The sequence below is a fragment of the Macaca thibetana genome, chromosome 10 (assembly GCF_024542745.1).
Source record: "Macaca thibetana thibetana isolate TM-01 chromosome 10, ASM2454274v1, whole genome shotgun sequence".
Lineage (NCBI taxonomy): Eukaryota > Metazoa > Chordata > Mammalia > Primates > Cercopithecidae > Macaca > Macaca thibetana.
Window position 1 is genome coordinate 19404709 of NC_065587.1, and position 22099 is coordinate 19426807.

At 44.5% G+C, this 22099-nt stretch overlaps 2 protein-coding genes across 11 annotated transcripts in view; one reads left to right on the top strand and one right to left on the bottom strand.

The window, feature by feature from the left end:
- The window catches only part of EIF4ENIF1 (eukaryotic translation initiation factor 4E nuclear import factor 1), a 64251-nt gene extending 52932 nt beyond the window's left edge, over positions 1-11319 (top strand). For 5 of the 10 annotated variants that reach the window (XM_050806681.1, XM_050806683.1, XM_050806687.1 and 2 more), the window contains exons 11-19: positions 230-301; positions 1058-1241; positions 2378-2457; positions 3026-3168; positions 5927-6011; positions 7608-7740; positions 8587-8931; positions 9817-9981; positions 10565-11319. In XM_050806681.1, the coding sequence (XP_050662638.1) occupies positions 230-301; positions 1058-1241; positions 2378-2457; positions 3026-3168; positions 5927-6011; positions 7608-7740; positions 8587-8931; positions 9817-9981; positions 10565-10806 (1449 nt within the window). In that variant the 3' untranslated portion in view covers positions 10807-11319. The remainder of the gene's footprint in view (positions 1-229; positions 302-1057; positions 1242-2377; positions 2458-3025; positions 3169-5926; positions 6012-7607; positions 7741-8586; positions 8932-9816; positions 9982-10564) is intronic. The other 5 variants (XM_050806682.1, XM_050806690.1, XM_050806689.1 and 2 more) reach the window with 3 other exon arrangements.
- Positions 11320-15617: 4298 nt separating this feature from the next.
- The window catches only part of DRG1 (developmentally regulated GTP binding protein 1), a 38496-nt gene continuing 32014 nt past the window's right edge, over positions 15618-22099 (bottom strand). The window contains exon 9 of the mRNA XM_050806756.1: positions 15618-15932. Within this exon, the coding sequence (XP_050662713.1) occupies positions 15833-15932 (100 nt within the window). The 3' untranslated portion in view covers positions 15618-15832. The remainder of the gene's footprint in view (positions 15933-22099) is intronic.

Sequence of the window (22099 nt, forward strand, 5' to 3'; positions counted from 1 at the left end):
GATCTCTGAGGGGACTTTGCATGTACATGCGAACAGTCTTTCCATCCCCAGATCTTTTTTGGGACCTATGTGATGAGAGCGGAACAAGTTGGTCTAAGTTTTCTGTGACTTGAGCATCATTCTTCTATTAACTCCCTAGGAGTACTTTATGCTTTCATGTGGTCCCCAATCAATCTGTAAGTTAAGTGAGTTAAGAAAGTTAAAACCAGTTTTCTTTTGACTTTTTTAGCGAAACCTTGAAAGCCATTTGATGTCCCCTGCTGAGATTCCAGGCCAGCCTGTCCCTAAGAACATCCTGCAGGTACTTCACAATCTTATACTGAGGCCTTGGAGTCTTGAACAGTAGTCTTCTGAACCAGTTTTGTTTAGTGGTCCAGCTTTGGGTCTTAGAAAATGATCTATGTTGCCTGGCAATCAGAGATGTGATATTGTTGCCTGACATAGTTTGGTGCTGCTGTTAATCTTAATGGGCAGGGGATGCGGGGTGGCTAAAAATGTTGACAAACTAAGCCTTGACTTCTAGTTTACTTTGTAGTTTCTGTGGAACTTAAAAGTATCTAGCCAGGCATGGTGGCTCACACCTGTAATCTCAGCATTTTGGGAGACTGAGGTGGGGGGATCACCTGAGGTCAGGAGTTTGAGACCAGCCTGGCCAACATGGAGAAACCCTGACTTTACTAAAAATACAAAAATTAGCCTGGTGTGGTGGCACATGGCTGTAATCCCAGCTCCTTGGGAGGCTGAGGCGTGAGAATCACTTGGACCCGGTAGGCAGAGGTTGCGGTGAGCCAAGATCACATCACTGCACTCCAGCCTGGGCAATAGAGTGAGACTCTCAAAAAAAAAAAAAAAAAAGGAATCTCTATTTATAGCACTAAGACAGAGCAAATGTTGCTAGCTGAACATTCAGAGAAATGTGTCGCATGTACACATGCCAAGTCCTTCAATTGAGCATGAGGGAGATCCATCTGTGGCTCTCAAAAGTTAATCCATAATTCACAGCCTCTGAGTAGAAGGAAGAACTAAGTTCACAGGGATTTGGCTTTTCTGCCTTTAGGAACTTCTGGGTCAACCAGTTCAGAGACCTGCTTCTTCCAATCTTCTGAGTGGCCTTATGGGGAGCTTGGAGCCTACAACATCTTTACTGGGCCAAAGAGCACCCTCTCCTCCCTTGTCACAGGTGTTTCAAACTCGAGCAGCCTCAGCTGACTACCTTCGCCCAAGAATACCATCACCAATTGGTAAATATACTTATTTGTCAAAAAGAAATAGGAATTTATGGCCAGGCACGGTAGCTCATGCCTGTAATTCCAGCACTCTGGCAGGCCGAGGTGGTGGGCAGATCACCTGAGGTCAGAAGTTTGAGACCAGCCTGGCCAACATGGTGAAACCCCATCTCTACTAAAAATACAAAAACAGCCAGGCGTGGTGGTGCGTGCCTGTAATCCCAGCTACGCAGGAGGCTGAGACAGGAGAATCGCTTGAATCCGAGAGGTGGAGGTTGCAGTAAGCCAAGATCACACCACTGCAATCCAGCCTGGGCGACAGAGCAAGACTCTGTCTCAAAAAAATAAATATTACACTTTTGGGGGATGCGGGAGCAAAGGTGGAAGATATCTTATCATCAGCTGCTCTTCTAGGTGAATATGTTCATGTTATAGATTTTTTTTTTAATTGAAATCTAACTGATCCAACTCTTTAGTCTTATTCCTTATTTTGGGAATTCAATCCAAAAAAAGTTAATTTGGCTTCTTAAATTTTTCTTTGATACAGTAGAAGTCAGTGTAGTGGTTCTCTGTGAAGCTATTGAGTTTTGATAGATAATCCACTGTTAAGTCTTATGGCTAATTAGGAATGTGACTGAAAGAAAAGTTCCAGAAAGTGTCTTAGCAAAGTTTTTACATGGAATGTCGTAGTGTTGTTCCTGCCATCGTAAGCTACTTTAGGCTGCTGGCCACTCTGGTTTCTGCCAAACAAACCTTGAGAGGCATTTTTTGAAATCTTCTGTCCACAGTCAAACAGATAGAATGAAGAGAGTGTGTACTCTCACAGCAATGGTGTCTGCTTTAATACCAGATGGCTTAGTGATAATAGGACAAATTGCTGGCTAGAAAAGCTCTTCTCTCCCAGAGAGAGGTCTTGGCTTTAAAAGGAGCAAAGCTGATGGCTTAGTTGAGAAGCAATTTAGACAGTGCTCTGGTTGAGGTACACATAGCCCACTGTCAGGGCACAGAGGGAGAGGGACATCTGTCAGCCCAAGAAATCAGTGCTTTCCAAGAGATGGCGTTCAGCAAGAAATGGCATGCATTAATGAAAAGGCCTCCCTGATGCACACATACCATCTTGGTACTCACTGAGACTGTAACTTTCCTGACAGGTTTCACACCAGGACCACAGCAGCTACTCGGAGATCCATTCCAAGGCATGCGCAAACCCATGAGCCCCATCACGGCCCAGGTCAGGCTGAGCTCTTTCTCAACTCAATCTCTTGCTTGCCCTTCACCCTATTGGTGCATGGGGAGTGGAGAGCTGAATTGTTGTGATTCTTAAAAATGGTTTTGAGGCCAGGCATGGCGGCTCATGCCTGTAATCCCAGCACTTTGGGAGGCAGAGGCAGGAGGATCACTTGAGCCCAAAAGTAAAAATGAGCCAGGTATAGTGGCATGCATCTGTAGTCCCAGCTACAAGGAGGCTGAGGCAGGAGAATCACTTGAGCCCAAGAGTTTTGAGACTGCAGTGAGCTACTGTACTCCAGCCTGGGTGGCAGAGTGAGACCCTGTCTCTAAAACCAATAAATGGTTTTGATCTATATTTCAAGCTCAGTGAAGGTTAGACAATTTGCTGAATAATTCAAGTAATAAAATTGTTAATCTTGATCACTGTGATGGCAGCACAATTTAGTGAGGTTTGCAGTATCTAACTTTTCTCAGCTTCTGTTTAACTTACCTTTCTAAGAGTGAAGAGAGACCTTTGTAGAAAGTATGGTGTCCTCACTCTTCTCCTGACCCTCCCCTCTCCTTTTCAGCAGATGAGCCAGCTGGAGTTGCAACAGGCAGCTTTAGAAGGGCTGGCCTTGCCACATGACCTTGCTGTACAGGCAGCAAACTTCTACCAGCCTGGTTTTGGCAAACCACAGGTGGACAGAACCAGAGATGGATTCAGAAACAGGTAAATTACTAATCCTGCTCATGTGGAGATTTACAGATAAGTTTTCCTGAAACTAACAAATTACTTATCTGCAGTATAATTCTGTTGCACATACTGTGGTATGTTGTTCAGTATGTGGTAGAAATTCCATCCCAATCCAAATCAATAGAACAAATAGATTAAATAGAGAAAATACGATTAAATTCTGCAAGGCATAGGGTTTTCATTCTATATGGTTTTATTTCCGTTCTTGATTTATAAATGACTTTTTTTCTTTGAGTTTGCTAATTAGCTATATGGAAGGGATGCTGCTTGTCTAATTTACCTCACAAGATTGTTATGAGTAAATATATTTTAAAATCTTAGGATGTTTCTACCAGTTAAACAATTCATTTTTACAAATGCAACTAGCATAGCTCCTTATTCCTTTTCCCACAGATCCAATGTTCTTACCAAACTCCCTTGATGCAGGTTTGCTGCATCGACAGTTTCTTGGCCAGAGCTGATGGGTTTGTTGATGAGACTTGTTAACAAGTAGATTGCGGAGTTCACTCTCCTCCTCTTTTTCAATAGTTGCAACAAATGGTAAAATGAAATTATAAGTTGAGGAGAAAACGGAAAGGGGTGGCAATGTTATTTTAGTGTAAAATAAAACAGACAAAACTATATAAAACAAATGTGTAGCTTACTATAAGGCAAACTTCCTTGTTAACTACTCAGAGGGCCTCCATGTGCCCTGTACTAGTAATACCCATTTTCCTCCTCAGAACTCTCCACTGTCCAGCCTTTAAAAGTAATCACTACCTTAATTAAAAATCAGTAATTTATCACCAAAATACACATCCCTGAACACTATAGTTTAGTCCACCCTTAAAATACTTGGTACTTAATGTTTTGATGTGATTCTTAAAGTTACTACCACAGTGCCTCAGTGTTTTGCTTCACCTGTTAACCCTTTCAGAAGACACTGAGACCAGGAGATACCCTTACACAAGCACATCCTATTTATAGCACCCTTCAACCAAAACAGAGAGCTCCAGACTGGTCTGCTGAACCCCTCTCACATGCTTTCTCTATAGCATAATGCTGTTACCTAGCATTCATTGATGTGATTTGCGACTTTCAGAGTACTTTTAACTTTTTTTTTCTTTTTTTTTTTTTTTTTTCTTTTTTTTTTTTTTTTTTGACAGTCTCTTGCTCTATTGCCCAGGATGGAGTGCAGTGATGCAGTCTTGGCTCACTGCAACCTCCTCCTCCTGGGTTCAAGCAGTTCTCATGCCTCAGCCTCCTGAGTAAGTAGGATTACAGGAGTGTGCCACCACGCCCGGCTAGTGTTTTGTATTTTTAGTAGAGATGGGGATTCGCTATGTTGGCCAGACTTGAATTCCTGGCCTCAAGTGATTCACCTGCTTCGGTCCCCAAAGTGCTGGGATTACAGGCATGAGCCACCACACCTGGCCCAGAATTTTATATGATCTTCACATCAACCCTGTGAGGTAGATGAGGGGAGGTACATAACTGCATTTTACAGATACAGAAAACAGCTTTTTACAACATGGCTTACTCAAAACTAGCAAGCATATTTGAGTCAATGTCAGTCTAGCCTTCATGTTTTGGATCAGCGTCAGCCTCTTAGGTCCTCCCTGTGTACAGCTGTGTCCCTCCAACAAACATGCCTTTCCCCTTACCTTGCTTTTTTAAATTGTATTCATCACTGTCTAGCATACTATTTATTTTTTGTCTCCCTGCCTGTAGTAACCCCACTCCATCCTGCAGCCCCAAGAATATAACCTCCATGAGGCCAGAGATTCTTTTTCTTTTATTCACTGCTACATTCCAGGAACCTGGAACAGTGTCTGTAGCAGGTGCTCAAATATGTTTACCAGAAGGAATGACAGGTCATGTGGAACCCCCAGTTTGGGGTTCATTTTTTAGTCACTCAGAATAGTACTGATCTGTCTTCCCGTGTTGTCATATACACAGTCACAGCATGGCGGCAATGGGGGTACTAACTAGAAAGAAGCCATGAATTTAGATTTTCCATCTATCAGAGAACTTCAGGTCAGTGACTACACTTGGGTCTTGACCTTTGAGGCCTGAGATCAATCTTGTGTAGACCAAGAGTGGTCCTAAAATAGCTGAAACTGTTGATTCTGTATTTGATTTGAATGAGTGTCACATAGAGCATCAGTTCTATGCCAGGCACTGCGCTAATTATTGCTGCTCCCTGCCCAGTGAAGCACAGCCAGCCCCAGAATGAAGGCCCATCCTAGCGCACCTCACTGGTGTAGTCTTCAGTAAACTATACACCAGCTCTGGATAACCCTATAATTCCAAGGCCCTCCCAAGTTCCTGTACCTGTTCCATCTACCTGAACTGTTGTTCTCTATCTTCAGCTTCTTGTTGATCACACCCAGTGGAATGCAGCTTCTTCCCCAGGAAGCATCCCTGCAGTGCCTGTTATTCCTTCTCACCCCTCCATTTTTCCATTGTACTTTGTTGGTGCCTACTATCTACATGCCTTGGTTTGCTCTAGGTGATTGTTTTCGCCACTAGACTGAGAGCTCTTACAAGACTGAGATCGTGTTTCATTTTGCTTTTGCCTTCCCTCAGAACTTAGCATGTACTTTTGCATATGTTAGGCCTAAATGCTTGGGAAATTGAATTGGATAAGGGAAAGGGGATGTTAAAATTCCTAGGCTGGTCTTGAGTATTATATGGTTTTAAGACTTGAAGTTAAGGAGATTGGGGTTCATGCTGATAATTGGTTTGTTCACAGGCAACAGCGAGTGACCAAGTCACCAGCACCAGTGCATCGAGGGAATTCCTCTTCCCCTGCCCCTGCTGCCTCCATCACAAGCATGGTCAGTGACCTTTAGTGACTGTGAAGGACTTAAAGGCTTCTCCTTGTTTGGTTGTGCATGTGTTGTACCACTGTGTGCCCTAAATGTCCTTGAGTTCCTTCCACAGGAATAACTGACCTAGTAGTCTTTCATACCTATTAGGTTTTTCCCCTTTAGGACAGTCTAAGTCTTAGGATTTTAATGAAGCCCCTATATTGGGGAAAATATGTTCCAGCAGAGATGATCAGGGGCCAGGGCACACGAGGTGATATAGTATGTTCAAAGAAATGAACCAGGTGTGGGGAGACAGGAGGACAATAGTGAGAGAGAGGAGGTAAAGTGGACAGAGGTGACTGGGTCAGACAGTGGCGAGTCTATTGAAACTTGCAGAGGAGTTCACAAATTCGGATTCACCATTTCAGGTCTCAGTGATACAAACTAAGGCTGGAACAGAAGGGTTTGCTTATATGCAGTGACAAGTCTAGTTTTAAAACTTTATATCATTTATATCATTAAAAAATGTTTCATTCCAGCTGGGTGTGGTGGCTCACACCCGTAATCCCAGGACTTTCAGAGGCCAAGACAGGTAGATTGAGTTTAGGAGTTCAAGACCAGACTGGGCAACCTAGTGAGACCGTGTCCTCTACCCCTAATACAAAAAATTAGTCGGGCATGGTGGTGCACATCTGTGGTCCCAGCTATACTCCGGAGGCCGAGGTGGGAGGATCACTTGAGTCCAGGAGGCAGGGGTTGCAGTGAGCCAAGATCATGCCACTGCACTCCCTAGTGAGTCCCCGTCTCAAAAAAAAAAAAAAAAAAAGTTCATTCCCCACAGATCTTTATCATCCAATCAAAGCTGATAGAGAAGGAAAAAAAAGCTTTGTTGTGTGCTTCAGAACCCCACATGGGTCTTTGTACCAGTGACCTTGAAGGCAGCAGGGTTTGGAAGGAATTTTTCTGTTTGTAAGTCATGCCCTGTCTCCTGCCATCAAAGATATGGGGTGGTTTGGTGAGAAAAGGCAAATGCAAAATAAAATCACCAAAGTAGAACTAGTGAAGAGATAAGAAATGACTCCAAATGATTAATCCTGATGGCTGAGGAGACTATTGAGATAAATTTGACTTTTCTGGTAGCCAAGTTAAGAAGGGAAGTATTAGGAGTATGGAGTAATTCTGGTTAATCCTGATGGCTGAGGAGACTATTGAGATAGTCTAGTAGCCAAGTGAAGAAGGGAAATATTAGGAGTTTGGAGTAACTTTGGTTCTGACATTGTCTTTGAAATGTCTTTTCACAGAAGGAAGGTCTGCTGCTCCAAGTTATATTTCTGGCCATGTTCTTTCTTGCCAGCCTAATCCCAGGCTGGGAAATGGGTAATGCAGAGGCTGCATAGGCATGTCCCCATTATCACAGGTTGTAAGCAAGGGATAATGTACTTGGGACACTGCCTGTTTGCCCCATTCTGTTTTTCCTCCAGCAGCTACAGAACAGAATACTAGAGTTGGCCTTTGCTACCAATGTGGGGACTCTTTGTTGAGTAGATTGGCCAGTTAATCCTGGCTTAGTATTACAGAAAGGCACTTAGAGAATGTGCTAATGCCAATTGTTTTTCTCTGCAGCTTTCTCCTTCCTTTACCCCTACCTCAGTGATTCGTAAGATGTACGAGAGCAAAGAGAAAAGCAAGGAGGAGCCAATATCTGGAAAAGCAGCTCTTGGTGACAGTAAAGAGGATACTCAGAAGGCCAGTGAAGGTACTGCAGAGCTGTTAAGGGCACTGCTCAAGAAAGTATATAATGGAGAAAACATGGGCCTGAGTGCTGTGCTGTCCAGCCTGATATTCTATACAAAGCCCTGGGCAAGACCACTAGCTTCTCTGGACTATGGTTCTGTGTCAGTGAGAAGGTTCTGTGTGACAGTGAGAAGAATTGCGCTAGCTCACAGTTGCTCAGTTGCTTGAAATTCTGACCAATCTAAGAGTGCTACTACTAGATGGGTAGAATGAGTGTTAGTTTAGAATCCTTAGTTAGGCTTCAAAGTTGAATAATTAGTATACTTATTTGGCAAATTAGTATAATTCAGCTAGTTTTACTTCTGAAAGATTATATCCAGCCTGTGGAAACTTAAGTGTCCAACATAGGAAACATGTGAGAGGCTTTTAGGAGTTGCACAGTAGGGATTGTGAAGGACATGGTAACGTGCGGATTCTAAATTAGGGTTTACACAGGTGTTACAGTATAGATCTGAGAGATTTTTGCCTGTGTTTGAGAAGGCTTGGGGTGGGTGGTGGGGAGGAAATCTTGTTGGTACTACTAAGACAGTTTGGTTCTTTGGCCACACTCTAATTGCCATTTAGATTTTGTTGTGATGGATTTGCATAATCTAGGCCATAGCCGTTTGTGCAGAGAAGGGTGCCCAACAATTCATCTTCTGGTCCTGTTTATTAAGCAAATGATGGTTCCTACTGTGTAGTTCTCTAAACTTGTTAAGGGTATCAGATAAGAATTGTGACCTTAAGAAATGAGATTTATTAGACCAGTGGGAGACTACAAGTGTTTGGGAGAAGTTTACCAAAATATTTTTTGTTTGGATCCTCACAGAGAACCTCCTGTCCTCCAGCTCTGTACCCAGTGCTGATCGAGACTCTTCTCCCACTACAAATCCAAAACTGTCAGCGTTACAGAGGTCTTCGTGTTCCACCCCACTGTCCCAGACCAGCCGTTACACCAAAGAACAAGATTATCGACCTAAAGCAACTGGGAGAAAAACACCCACCTTGGCATCCCCAGTTCCTACAACACCTTTTCTCCGCCCTGTCCACCAAGTTCCCCTTGTCCCCCATGTCCCTATGGTTAGGCCTGCTCACCAGCTTCACCCAGGGTTGGTACAGAGGATGCTGGCCCAGGGAGTACATCCACAGCATCTTCCAAGTTTGCTCCAAACTGGTGAGTTTCCAGCCTGACTTGGGTGTCATTTTGTGGGCCTAGAGGACAATTATTGGCATTGATGAAGTGCTATAATGTGGGAGATTTCCATCACTTAGAAAGATGTTACTAGAGTCTCCCATCTAACTAGCAGGCAGTGGGTCCAATCCAATCTCCTAGTCCTTTAAAACATTAGGAACCTAGCTTGAGGATTTTCTTTTTTTTTGTAGAGACAGAAGTCTCACTCTTGTCTCCCCGGCTGGAGTGCAGTGGTGCGATCTCAGCTCACCGCAACCTCCGCCTCCCGGGTTCAAGCAATTCTTCTGTCTCAGCCTCCCAAGTAGCTGGGACTATAGGTGCACGCCGCCAAGCCCGTATAATTTATTTTGTATTTTAGTAGAGACAGGGTTTCACCATGTTGTCCAGTCCAGTCTCAAACTCAGAATCCTAAGCTCAGGCAATCTATCCACCTCAGCCTCCCAAAGTGTCAGGATTACAGGCATGAGCCAGAGGAATTTTTTTTTTTTGTCAGAGTCTCGGTCTGTCACCCAGGCTGGAGTGCAGTGGTGCAATCTCTGCTCACTGCAACCTCCACCTCCCAAGTTCAAGGTCCCTGCCTCAGCCTTCCGAACAGCTGGAATTACAGGCGCCTGCCACTATACCTGGCTAATTTTTGTATTTTTAGTAGAGACGGGGTTTCATCATGTTGGCCACACTGGTCTTGAACTCCTGACCTTGTGATCTGCCCGCTTTGGCCTCCCAAAGTGCTGGGATTACAGGCGTGAGCCATTGCGCCTAGGCCTTCATTCTTAACAAAATTCCAGATCAGCAAAACTATACAGTGAAGCTGGAAAACTTCCAGGTAGCATTAAGACTACTCAGCTGCTTGCTTTTTCTGCTGAACAGGTGTGCTTCCTCCTGGGATGGACTTGACTCATTTACAGGGAATATCTGGCCCTATCCTGGGTCAGCCCTTTTACCCTTTACCTGCTGCTAGTCACCCTCTCTTAAACCCTCGTCCTGGAACACCTCTGCATCTGGCAATGGTGCAACAGCAGCTACAGCGCACAGGTAGGTTCAGGAATTTGACAGGTGAGTTTGGGACAGACTTACGGAGTCTTAAAGCTTTTAGGACTAGTTTTCAGTGGACATGAATTAACATTCATTCTTTAACTTGTTCTAAGTTTGGGACAAGAGTGTAACCAGAGAATAAGATGGAGTAAATTGACCTCTATGCAATTTGGGATTACTGTTCCTGCAAAGTCAGTGGGAAAAGTCAACTGTGCTCTGGCTTTGTCCTTTGCCTGTTAGGAGAGAGGGCTGATAATCCAACAGGTTCAGCATCCGGCCTGCCCAGGGTATATGCCCCCTCACCAGTTAATGTTGCTGCTTCTATGATGTGGTTACTTGCCATGAGAAGTAGCAGTCATGTCATCCAGGGTAGGTTTTCAATACTGGTAGCTTCTGAATAGCTCAGCTTTCCATGGTACTGTTTCTGGCATTGTTGGTATTTTGCAAAGGAGTTTCTATCTAAAGAAGCCCTAGAAAACATCCTCTAGTAAAGATTCTTCTTTGGATAGGGTTTAATGAAGCAGGGTCTAACAAACTTCTTTCCTTCTCATGCTGTGAATGATAACCCTTCTTATCTCCACAGTTCTGCATCCTCCAGGCTCTGGTTCCCAGGCAGCAGCTGTCAGCGTTCAGACAACTCCTCAGAACATGCCCAGCCGGTCGGGCCTGCCCCACATGCACTCCCAGCTGGAGCATCGCCCCAGCCAGAGGAGCAGCTCCCCTGTGGGCCTTGCCAAATGGTTTGGCTCAGATGTGCTACAACAACCCCTGCCTTCGATGCCTGCCAAAGTTATCAGTGTAGATGAATTGGAATACCGACAGTGAGCAGGGCAGGCAGACTCAACTAAGCCCGGACCTGTGGTGGCACCCTGGGCAGGACCCTGCTTCCTCATCTCGGGTTGGTTTATGGGCTTTTACTTTGGAGCACTCTGTGTGAAGCTATTTGGTGGAACCCATGCACCTGGTGTGGTCCGCATTATGATGGAAGGATCTTAACCAGTCAAGTGGAGTGTACATTGAATACAGGATGCACAATGTTGTCAATCCTGGAAATGGTCTTTCTTTTTTGTAAGATATGTGAATGAAGTGTTGGTGTCCTCACCAAGAGGTGGCACCTAAGGGTTCTGAGGAAATAAATGTATAGACCCTTATGTACAGACCTGTGTATAAACAACTTTTGTATATACATATAGGATAGCTTTTTTGAACTTATACAGCTGTACATAAAAGTAGCTGATATTAGTTAGGCCTGTGTCAACAGTTTGGATTTTTTTCACTTGTACATTTGGGATTTTCTTTTGGTTGATTAAAATTGCATATGCTAAGTGTGTGAATGAAGTAACTGGCATTGTTCTGTTTATTTCCTCTCTGAAACCCTTCCTAATTTTGTTTGTTTGGAGACAGGATCTCACTGTGTGTCGCTCAGGCTGGAGTACAGTGGTGCAATCGTGGCTCACTGCAGCTTCAACCTCCTGGGCTCAAGCGATTCTCTCACCTCAGCCTCCCAAGTAGATGAAACTACAGGCACACACCACTATAACTTTTTTCTTATTTTTTGTAGAGGCAGGGTCTTACCATGTAGCCCAGGCTAGCCTTCCTAATTTCTAACCAGCCAAGCTATGCTCAGTATGTTCCTTTAGGGAAGTGATCTGAAAAAGTTTAAATTTTTCTTTAAAACCCATAGAAATTGGGCACTGTGGCTCACACCTGTAATCCCAGCACCTTGGGAGGCAGAGGTGGGCGGATCATGAGGTCAAGAGATCGAGACCATCCTGGCCAACATGGTGAAACCCCGTCTCTACTGAAAATGCAAAATTAGCTGGGCATGGTGGTGCACACCTGTAGTCCCAGCTACCCAGAAGCCTGAGACAGAAGAATTGCCTGAACCTGGGAGGCAGAGGTTGCAGTGAGCTGAGATCATGCCACTGCAACCCAGCTTGGTGACACAGTGAGACTCCATCTAAAAAAAAAAAAAAAAAAAAGTTAATTGGACTCTCTTGATTTAGAAGAAATCAGCTATGGCCTTTTTCCTTGAGCTTTAAAGACCCCAACGGGTCAGTTTACACTGGACTGACCCTATAGATAGCATAGCCTTGTGGCTAATACCAGGGTATCTATAGTGTAATTTCCAAGATTAAACTGACCTAGTGAAAACAATTTGTTTATTAAGGAATCATGTATTACATATGGTAGTTTCTCAAACTAAATCATGTTTACTGGGGCATCCGGTTTCTCTAAGCTCAGAGTTCTGATTCAACCCACTGAAGTGTAAGAATTTCCCTTAAGACTCATGCATTAATTGACTCCTTGTGTTCTGTATCACGTTCCTCACAATTGTTTTATTATTCACCTTAACTATTAGTACATACACAGCACTGACGGATAAAGATTCTACAGAATACAGTACGGTTGTGAGTCCCCTTTCCTAACTGGAAGTTTTTCAGTCCTGCTATGCGGTTATACTTATTTCCCATGCTACTCAAGTTAATTTACCAGAGTTGTAGATATTTGTCCATTTAGGACCATTTTAGGACTCCATGCTAAAGGGTCAGATAATGAGGTGAAGGTCAAGGTGGTTGGATTTTTGACTACAAGGCTAGTACAGTCTTGAGCAGCCTGAGTCTTGAGTGTTAGGGAATAATGACTATAAGCCTGGAACTGCCCACCCTGCCCTGTACTTGCAGGAATACAAGAATGCAGGTCACCTTTCAACAAAACCTGGCTTTGTGGATTATGTATGAAGTCAGTCTCTTCCTGGTACTTTCCTTTCAACCTCATTAGTAATCCCCTTCCCCCATGCTATTCACTCCATGTAATTCCTCAGCTTCAGAAATAGACCCTATGTTTAGAATTTTTGGCAAATGCTTTCTGGTTTCCACAGGTGGAAGCTGGAAAGCAGTCCCAAGTGTCAATGGCAGAACACCGATGCCTGAATCCAGTTCCACCTTTCCTGTGTATCCTCTTCCACTTACCTTACTTCCCCTTCATGTTGAACCAACGTTAATAGGTGCAAGGTAAGGAGGACTGGTTTGAAGCTGCTAGTAAAGGCTTCCTTTTCAGGCTAGAAGCTAGTAGGACAGAAATGGGTACCATGCAAAGAGCAAAGCCATTAGCTGGTGACTGGCAAAATGGAGGCAGAAGGAAATAAGGGAGTGTTGCTAAGAGTATCAGCAGAAACTAGACATACAGGTTTTAGCAAAAGTATTTTGGCAAACGGACTAGAGGAAGCAGGGGTGAGGGATGAAGGCAAAAGACACATGAATGCATCTTCAAGGAGCTAAGACCTTGATGTAGGATGAGGGCAGAGAGAAAGGGATGTCTTTGGAGAAACTTTTGATGTCTTGCAGGCATGAGATGAGTTCAGAAGCAATCAGTGCTGGAAGGATATGCAAAATAAAAGTTAAGAGAAGCTAAGGATATAGAAGGCATCCTGAAAGTAAAACAGCTGAGGGCCACAAAGCATATAATGGAAAATCTGTTAAGCTGGGGAGGTCAGGTAGGAGAGGAAAGAACAGTCCCTCCCAAGGGAGGTCAGTGGTAAAAGGAAGTGTGAATGAAGTGAACAGAGAATGCAGCTAGGCCTTCCCCTAGGAGATAGCTACTGAGTGTCTTATAAGCCAAACTATTAAGAGGAAAGGGAAGTGTGAGGTCCATTAGCCTTTTGTTGTGAACTATGAGCATAAGCACAAACCAAGAATGACAATAACTTACAGGGCTAAATTCTGGTTCTTCAATAATTCTATTCCCTTTACCAACAATTGATTCAAAAATAGACATGTGGCTGGGCGCAGTGGCTCACACCTGTAATCCCAGCACTTTGGGAAGCCGAGGTGGGCGGATCATGAGGTCAGGAGATCGAGACCCTCCTGGCTAACACGGTGAAACCCCATCTCTACTAAAAATATTAAAAAATTACCCAGGCGTGGTGGCGGGCGCCTATACTCCTGGCCACCTGGGAGGCTGAGGCAGGAGAATGGTGTGAACCTGGGAGGCAGAGCTAGCAGTGAGCTCATGCTACTGCACTCTGGCCTGGGTGACAGAGTGAGACTCCATCTCAAAAAAAAAAAAAGAAAAATCCAGGTGAGAGACCATGGTGGACTAGACATAAAGATCAATGGTCACCCAGGCTGGAGTACAGTGGCCCATCTTAGCTCACTGCAGCCTGGACCCTCCAGGCTCAAGCAATCCTCCCACCTCAGCCTCCCAAACAGCTGGGACTACAGGCACGCACCACCATGCCCAGCTAATTTTTTAAATTTTTTGTAGAGATTGGGCCTCGCTATGTTGTCCAGGCTGGTCTCGAACTCCTGAGCTCAGGTGATCTTCCTGCCTTGGCCTCCCAAGGTGTGAGCTACTGGGCCCAGTCCCCTCTGCCCGTATTGTTACCCACCACACAAAGATTTTTATCAATCAATTTCACATAATCAGAGCAATCCCCTTAAATTCCTATATTCCTAGCTCCAAACATCTGATTATGTCCTTAGTATCCTCTCAAGTAGTCCTGACACCAACCCTCCTAAACCTCCCACCTCCATACATACACATATGTGAACACACAAACCTGCTTTGATCACATCAGTTGCCTCGCTTGCAACATTCTGCCTTCACACCTTTGCCCAAGTTATTGGCTGAGGCCAGGACTTCCATGGGGATTCAAGCAGAAAGGCTGGGTTATGCAAAAGAAGGCATTTAGTTGGCCAGGCGCGATGGCTCATGCCTGTAATCCCAGCACTCTGGGAGGCCGAGGCGGGCAGATCACGTGAGGTCAGGAATTCAAGACCAGCCTCACCAACATGGAGAAACCCCATCTCTACTAAAAAATACAAAATTAGCAGGGCATGGTGGTACATGCCTGTAATCCCAGCTACTCGGGAGGCTGACACAGGAGAATCGCTTGAGCCCGGGAGGCGGAGGTTGGGGTGAGCGGAGATCACGCCATTGCACTCCAGCCTGGGCAACAAGAGCGAAACTCTCTCAAAAAAAAAAAAAAAAAGAAGAAAGCATTTAGTGGCCCAGCTGGCAGCATTTCAGCTCAACATTCAGCCCAACACTGATGATGTACAGCTGTGCTCTGCATAGGGCAGACAGCCCAGTAAAAGGCTGGATGCAACAAAAGCCAAGAGTCATTGAGTACTTATACGTCAAATACTGTGCTAAGCAATTTATAAGTACCTATCCCTACATTACTGACAATCACGACGGCAGAAAGTGCTATTACTATCCCCATGTTACATGAGGAAACTGAGGCTCATAAAGGTTGGGTAATTTGTTCAGGGCTCCACAGCTAACTAGAGGTGGACCTGCAATTTCAAACCCTGATCTGCCTGGTCTAAGTACTTAAATTACATGATCTCCCAAAACAGGTTGGCCTTGCAGGGAGTGATCAGTTAACTTTACATAAAGTCCTTCCTCTCTCCAGTATCATGTGGGAAAGACCACTTGAAAGGATTGAAAGCCACATCTAGTTTGGAAGGGGTTCCCATAAGTAAACATCAAAGAAGATGCTGCATGTCATATTTTTATCCATTTCACACTCAAGATCAAGTTTCCAAGGATCCCTTCTGTAGCTACTTCACCGTATATACCCTTCCTCATTCAGCCCATCCCAAAACAAATTCTGACAATGACACATGAGCTGTATGTAGCTGACCAGCCTACCAGGTCTTTTATGCAGTTCGACATACAAGGTGACACCAAGGTAAGACAAATGAAGTTCCAGTTTGGGTGCCTCCATCTCCCTCCCCTGGATCCTGATCCAGTGACTGCCAAAACCAGAAAGAACTGGGGTAGGGTGCTTGATCATGGGGAAGGCTGTTGTGGTTCGCCCGGCAGATGGGAAAGGGGAAAAGTTTCACTTCTTCACAATTTGAATGACATCCTCGTCCTCCAACGTATGGTCTTTACCCACTTTCTGAGGATTGTGTTTCACAGACAGACCCCAGACCAGAGCACTGTATGGAAGGGAAAAAGAACAGTCAGTGTAAATAATAACCTAGCTTCTGCCCTATTTGCCTGGATGCCACCCTTCTGCTCAGATTTAGAATCACACACTTAAGAACTACAGACGCACAAAAGTTTTATCTTCCTGAATAGCATGAGACACTGAAGCCTTAACATACAAGGCAACAAAGACTTCTGGAAGTTGTGTGGTTCCTCTTATTGCAGAAAGTCAAAGACAAAAAACATGATTAGTATAAAGAGCCTCATTTAAAATTAAAAGAAAGCATGAATTTGTTACAGAGAAATACCCTGGGCTGGGCGCAGCAGCTCACGCTGGTAATCCCAGCATTTTGGGAGGCCGAGGCGGCAGATCACCTGAGGTCAGGTGTCTGAGACCAGCCTGGCCAACATGGTGAAACCCCGTCTGCACTAAAAATACAAAAACTAGCCGGGCATGGTGGTGGGTGCCTGTAATCCCAGCTACTCAGGAGGCTGAGGCAGGAGAAAGGATTGAACCCGGGAGGCAGAGGTTGCAGTGAGCCGAGATCACACCATTGCACTCCAGGTTGGGCAACAAGAGCGAAACTCCGTCTCAAAAAAAAAAATCTGTCATTTAATCTTCAGAGAAATACCCTGAAAATTTCAGATTGATTCCTATAGATACGGTATCACTTATAGACTGTTAGATAATACCTGTTTTGGCTGGGTTTCCTGAAACCATCAGTGGGTACTGACAAGAAATTAGGGCCTCCCTCTTCAGCCATGCCAGGAAAATCTTCCTCCCTAACAAGAAACTAACTGGCCGGGCGCGGTGGCTCAAGCCTGTAATCCCAGCACTTTGGGAGGCCGAGACGGGCGGATCACGAGGTCAGGAGATCGAGACCATCCTGGCTGACACTGTGAAACCCCGTCTCTACTAAAAACTACAAAAAACTAGCCGGGCGAGGTGGCAGGCGCCTGTAGTCCCAGCTACTCGGGAGGCTGAGGCAGGAGAATGGCGTGAACCCGGGAGGCGGAGCTTGCAGTGAGCTGAGATCCGGCCACTGCACTCCAGCCTGGGTGGCAGAGCGAGACTCCGTCTCAAAAAAAAAAAAAAAAAAAAGAAACTGTAACTGATATGTCCTCCTGATTTACTGGAATATGTGAAGGTAATTTATATCTATAGGCCTCCAAACTTAAGAATATGTTGTGCTAATGAGGAAAACTGGTGAATAAAACACCAAGACCTGCCTCACAGAGACTAAGAACCATGTACCAAGAGTAAAAAAGGTGGCTATATTATTATTATATGTTATATATAAAATACATATGTAAATTATGATATATATCACATATTTATATAATATATATTACATATATACTTGTGTTTTTATATCATAATATATATTATATATAAATTATATCAAAATATATATTTCATATATATAAAAATATATAGTCGGCCGGCCGCGGTGGCTCAAGCCTGTAATCCCAGCACTTTGGGAGGCCGAGACGGGCGGATCACGAGGTCAGGAGATCGAGACCATCCTGGCTAACACGGTGAAACCATGTCTCTACTAAAAAATACAAAACCTAGCCGGGCGAGGTGGCGGGCGCCTGTAGTCCCAGCTACTCGGGAGGCTGAGGCAGGAGAATGGCGTAAACCCGGGAGGCAGAGCTTGCAGTGAGCTGAGATCTGGCCACTGCACTCCAGCCCGGGCGACAGAGCGAGACTCCGTCTCCCAAAAAAAAAAAAAAAAAAAAAATATATATATATATATATATATATGATATATAGTCAAAACCTCTTTAAAAAAATCTATATTCCAGGCCCGAAGAAGTGGCTCATGCCTCTAATTCCAGCACTTTGGGAGGCCGAGGTGGGCGGATCACGAGATCAGGCGTTCAAGACCAGCCTGGCCAATATGGTGAAACCCTGTCTCTACTAAAAATACAAAAATCAGGCCGGGCGTGGTGGCTCACGCCTGTAATCCCAGCACTTTGGGAGGCCCAGGTGGGTGGATCATGAGGTCAAGAGATCAAGACCATCCTGGCCAACATGGTGAAACCCTATCTCTACTAAAAATACAAAAAATTAGCTGGGAGTGGTGGCGCACACCTGTTGTCCCAGCTACTCGGGAGGCTGAGGCAGGAGAATCACTTGAACCTGGGAGGCGGAGGTTGCAGTGAGCCAAGATCACGCCTCTGCACTCCAGCCTGGGCGACGGAGTCTCACTCACTCTCAAAAAACAACACACACAAAAAAAAAACACAAAGCACAGATAAGGGATTGATATGGTCAAGGACATGAAGGAAATGGAAAAGGGGTAAGTGTTATAATTAATTAGGCCTGAAGCTGAAAGTTTTCTATTATTAAGAGAGTTGTACCAGCCTGGGCAGCATGGAGAAACCCTAGCTCTACAAAAATAGAAAAAATTAGCCAGGCATGGTGGTTTGCACCTGTAGTCCCAGCTATATGAAAGGCTGAGGTGGGAGGCTTGCTTGAACCCAGGAGTTCAAGGCTGCAGTAAACCACGATTACACCACTGGACTCCAGCCTGGGCGGCAACAGAACAAGACCCTATCTCAAAAATAATAATAATAAAAATAAAAATAAAGATAGTTGTGCTATAACTAAACAAAAAGAAAAAAACAGTAAAATAAGGAGCAAATAAAATCCTGTTTGCTTCGATATGTTTCTTATCTGAGACATTTTTCTCCCCTTTTTAATTCCCTGGTAAATTTAAAGTTCTGAAGGTTTTGAACAGTGTTTTGCACCATAGAAGGAAAGAGCTACTGTATCTCTAAATCTACAAAGTCTGAAAAAGGACAGTGTTTAACTTTTTACAAAAGTCATCTTTCCCAGTTAAAGTAACTGCCAAAGCATAATGTTTTGACTGGTGGAAATTAGCACTTACATGTCGAATATAGTTGTTTTATTTACTTATTTATTTATTTTTTTTTGAGACGGAGTCTCGCTCTGTCGCCCGGGCTGGAGTGCAGTGGCCGGATCTCAGCTCACTGCAAGCTCCGCCTCCCGGGTTCACGCCATTCTCCTGCCTCAGCCTCCCAAGTAGCTGGGACTACAGGCGCCCGCCACCTCGCCCGGCTAGTTTTTTGTATTTTTTAGTAGAGACGGGGTTTCACCGTGTTAGCCAGGATGGTCTCGATCTCCTGACCTCGTGATCCGCCCGTCTCGGCCTCCCAAAGTGCTGGGATTACAGGCTTGAGCCACCGCGCCCGGCCAGTTGTTTTATATATAAGGATCTGAAGGTCAATAAAGGACTTCACTCTCTCAGTACTCTTAGGATCAGAAACAAGTTTTGTTTTTTCTTTGTTTGGCTGGTTTTTTGAGGCAAGGGTCTCAGTCTGCTGCCCAGGCTAGAGTACAGGGGCATGATCATTATCATGGCTCGCTGCAACATCAATCTCCTGGACTCAAGCAATCCTCCTACCTCTGCCTCCTGAGTAGCTGGGACCACAGGTGCCTGGTACCGTGTCTGGCTAATTTTTTAATTTTTGATAAAGACGGGGGTCTCACTATATTGCCTAGTCCGATCTCACACTCCTGGACTCAAGCAGTCCTCCTGCCTTGGCCTCCCAAAGTGCTGAGATTACAGGCGTGAGCTACCACACCTAGCCCTATTTTCTTCTTTTGTTTTTAACCCTTTTTCCTATTCAGAAAAAAAAAATGCAGCGGGTGCGGTGGCTCACGCCTGTAATCCCAGCACTTTGGGAGGCCAAGGTGGGTGGATCACGAGGTCAGGAGATCGAGACCATCCTGGCTAACACATGGTGAAACCCCGTCCCTACTAAAAATACAAAAATTTAGTCCGGTGTGGTGGCAGGCACCTGTAGTTCCAGCTACTTGGAAGGCTGAGGCAGGAGAATGGCATGAACCCGGGAGGCAGAGATTACAGTGAGCCCAGATCGCACCACCGCACTCCAGCCCAGGCAACAGAGCAAGACTGTCTCAAAAAAAAAAAAAAAAAAAAAAAAGAGGAAGTTCAGGTGCAGTGACTAGTGTCTGTAATCCCAGCACTTTGGGAAGCCGAAGCAGGAGGATCACTTGAGCCCAGGAGTTCGAGACCAGCCAGGGCAACATAGGGAGACCCTGTCTCTACAAATAAAAAAAAAAATTAGCTGGGCATGGTGGCACACATCTATGGTCTCAGCTACTCAGAAACTGAGGTAGGAGGATTGCTTGAGCCTGGGAAGTCGAGACTGCAGTGAGCTGTAACAGAGCCACTACACTCCAGCCTGAGAGACAGAGACCCTGTCTTAAAAATAATACTAAGTGGGAAGGCTAAAATGAACCCTGTAGTATTGAACTAGAATCAGAGGTAACAGTATAAACTCATGGTTTTTAGGAAAGATGGATAAATGGATAGTGAGGAAGGATAAGACAGAGAAATACAGATGTGTATATAAGCATCATCAGTATCCATACATGTATTTCCTAACTTTATTTGCTAAGAGGGCCTACAGGCAATGATAACCTATTTGCTAACAATGAGTACACTTAGCACCCACATCTTGAAAACTGGAGCTCCTTGGAGAAGTGACTAATTTCCAGGGCTAGTGCAGGCAAAATCAATGTCATTTGGGAACATCAAAGTATTAACAGTACCAAAAAGTAAGGAAAGGCTGGGCACAGGTGGCTGATGCCCGTAATCCTGCACTTTGGGAGGCAGAGATGGAAGGATCACTTGAGCCCAGGAGTTTGAGAAGCCTGGGCAACACAGCAAGACCCCATCTCTACAAAAAATAAATGGCTCATGCCTGTAATCCCAGCACTTTGGTAGGCGGATCACTAGAGCTCAGGCATTGGAGACCAGTCTGGGCAACACAAGTCAGACCCTGTCTCTATAAAAAATAATAGAAAAAACTAGCTGGGCATGGTGGCGCACACTTGGGGTTCCAGCTACTCAGGAGGCTGAGGCAGGCTGAGGCTTGAGCCCGTGAGATCAAGGCTACAGTGAGCTGTGATTGTGCCACTGCACTCCAGCTTGGGCAACAGTGAGACCCTGTCTCAAAAAAAAGCAGCTTATCAAAAGAACACAGGGGCCAACACGAAGGAGTTCCTAATGGCCAAAGCTTTGTAATAACTTGAGCAACAAAATAATAACAGTGTTAGATTACATCCTATAGAATAAAATAATCTAGAGCTCATACCAATAGGAATTATGAGTTAAATAGGGGAAGTGGTAGCTCTAACATACAGAAGTCCAATAAATAAACATAAAATAAAAAAGGAAAATAAAGAATCACCATTAGGCCAGGCGTGGTACCTCATGCCTGTCTGTAATCCCAGCACTTTGGGAGGCCGAGGCAGGCAGATCACCTGAGGTCAGGAGTTTCAGACCAGCCTGACCAACATGGTGAAACCTCATTTCTACTAAAAATACAAAAATTAGCCAGGCATGGTGGCACACGCCTGTAGTACCAGCTACTCAGGAGGCTGAGGCAGAAGAGTCGCTTGAACAAGGGAGCCAGAGGTTGCAGTGAGCTGAGATCACGCCACTGCACTCTAGCCTGGGTGAGAGGGCGAGACTCTGTCTTAAAAAAAAAAAAAGAATCACCGTTAGGTAAACACCATAGCCATAAATGTCACAGACAAGCCTCACCAGTAGATGCTAATATCAGCAGGCAAAAATTTGAAGATAAACAGGACTTTCAGTCTCAAAAGTACCCCAAGATACTTATCAAATACGGAGAGAAAAATACTACCTTCACAGCAGAGAAACCCACCCTACACCAACATAACCAAGTAATCAATATGAATATTATCATCAGTAAGGTATATCAACATCATGAATCTCATGTAATGATACACCGAGAAGAACACATCATTATTTTTGTGGTATTCTTACCAAAAATACATAATCTCATTTCAATCATAAGAGAACACTGGACAAACTCAAAATAAGGAACATTCAATCAAATAACTAGTGAACACTCTCAAAAGCATCAAGGTCATCAATGACAGTGAAAGTCTAAGGAAATATTACTGGTAAACTAGAACACAAAGACTACAAACAAGTAACAACTAGATGCCACACAGGTTCCTGGAACACAAAATAGACACTAGTAAAAGAAAAAGTGATAAAATTCAAATAAGGTCTATAGTTAACAACATCATACCAATGCTTATTTCCTGTTTTTGATAATTTTATAGTAACGTGAGCTGTTAACATTA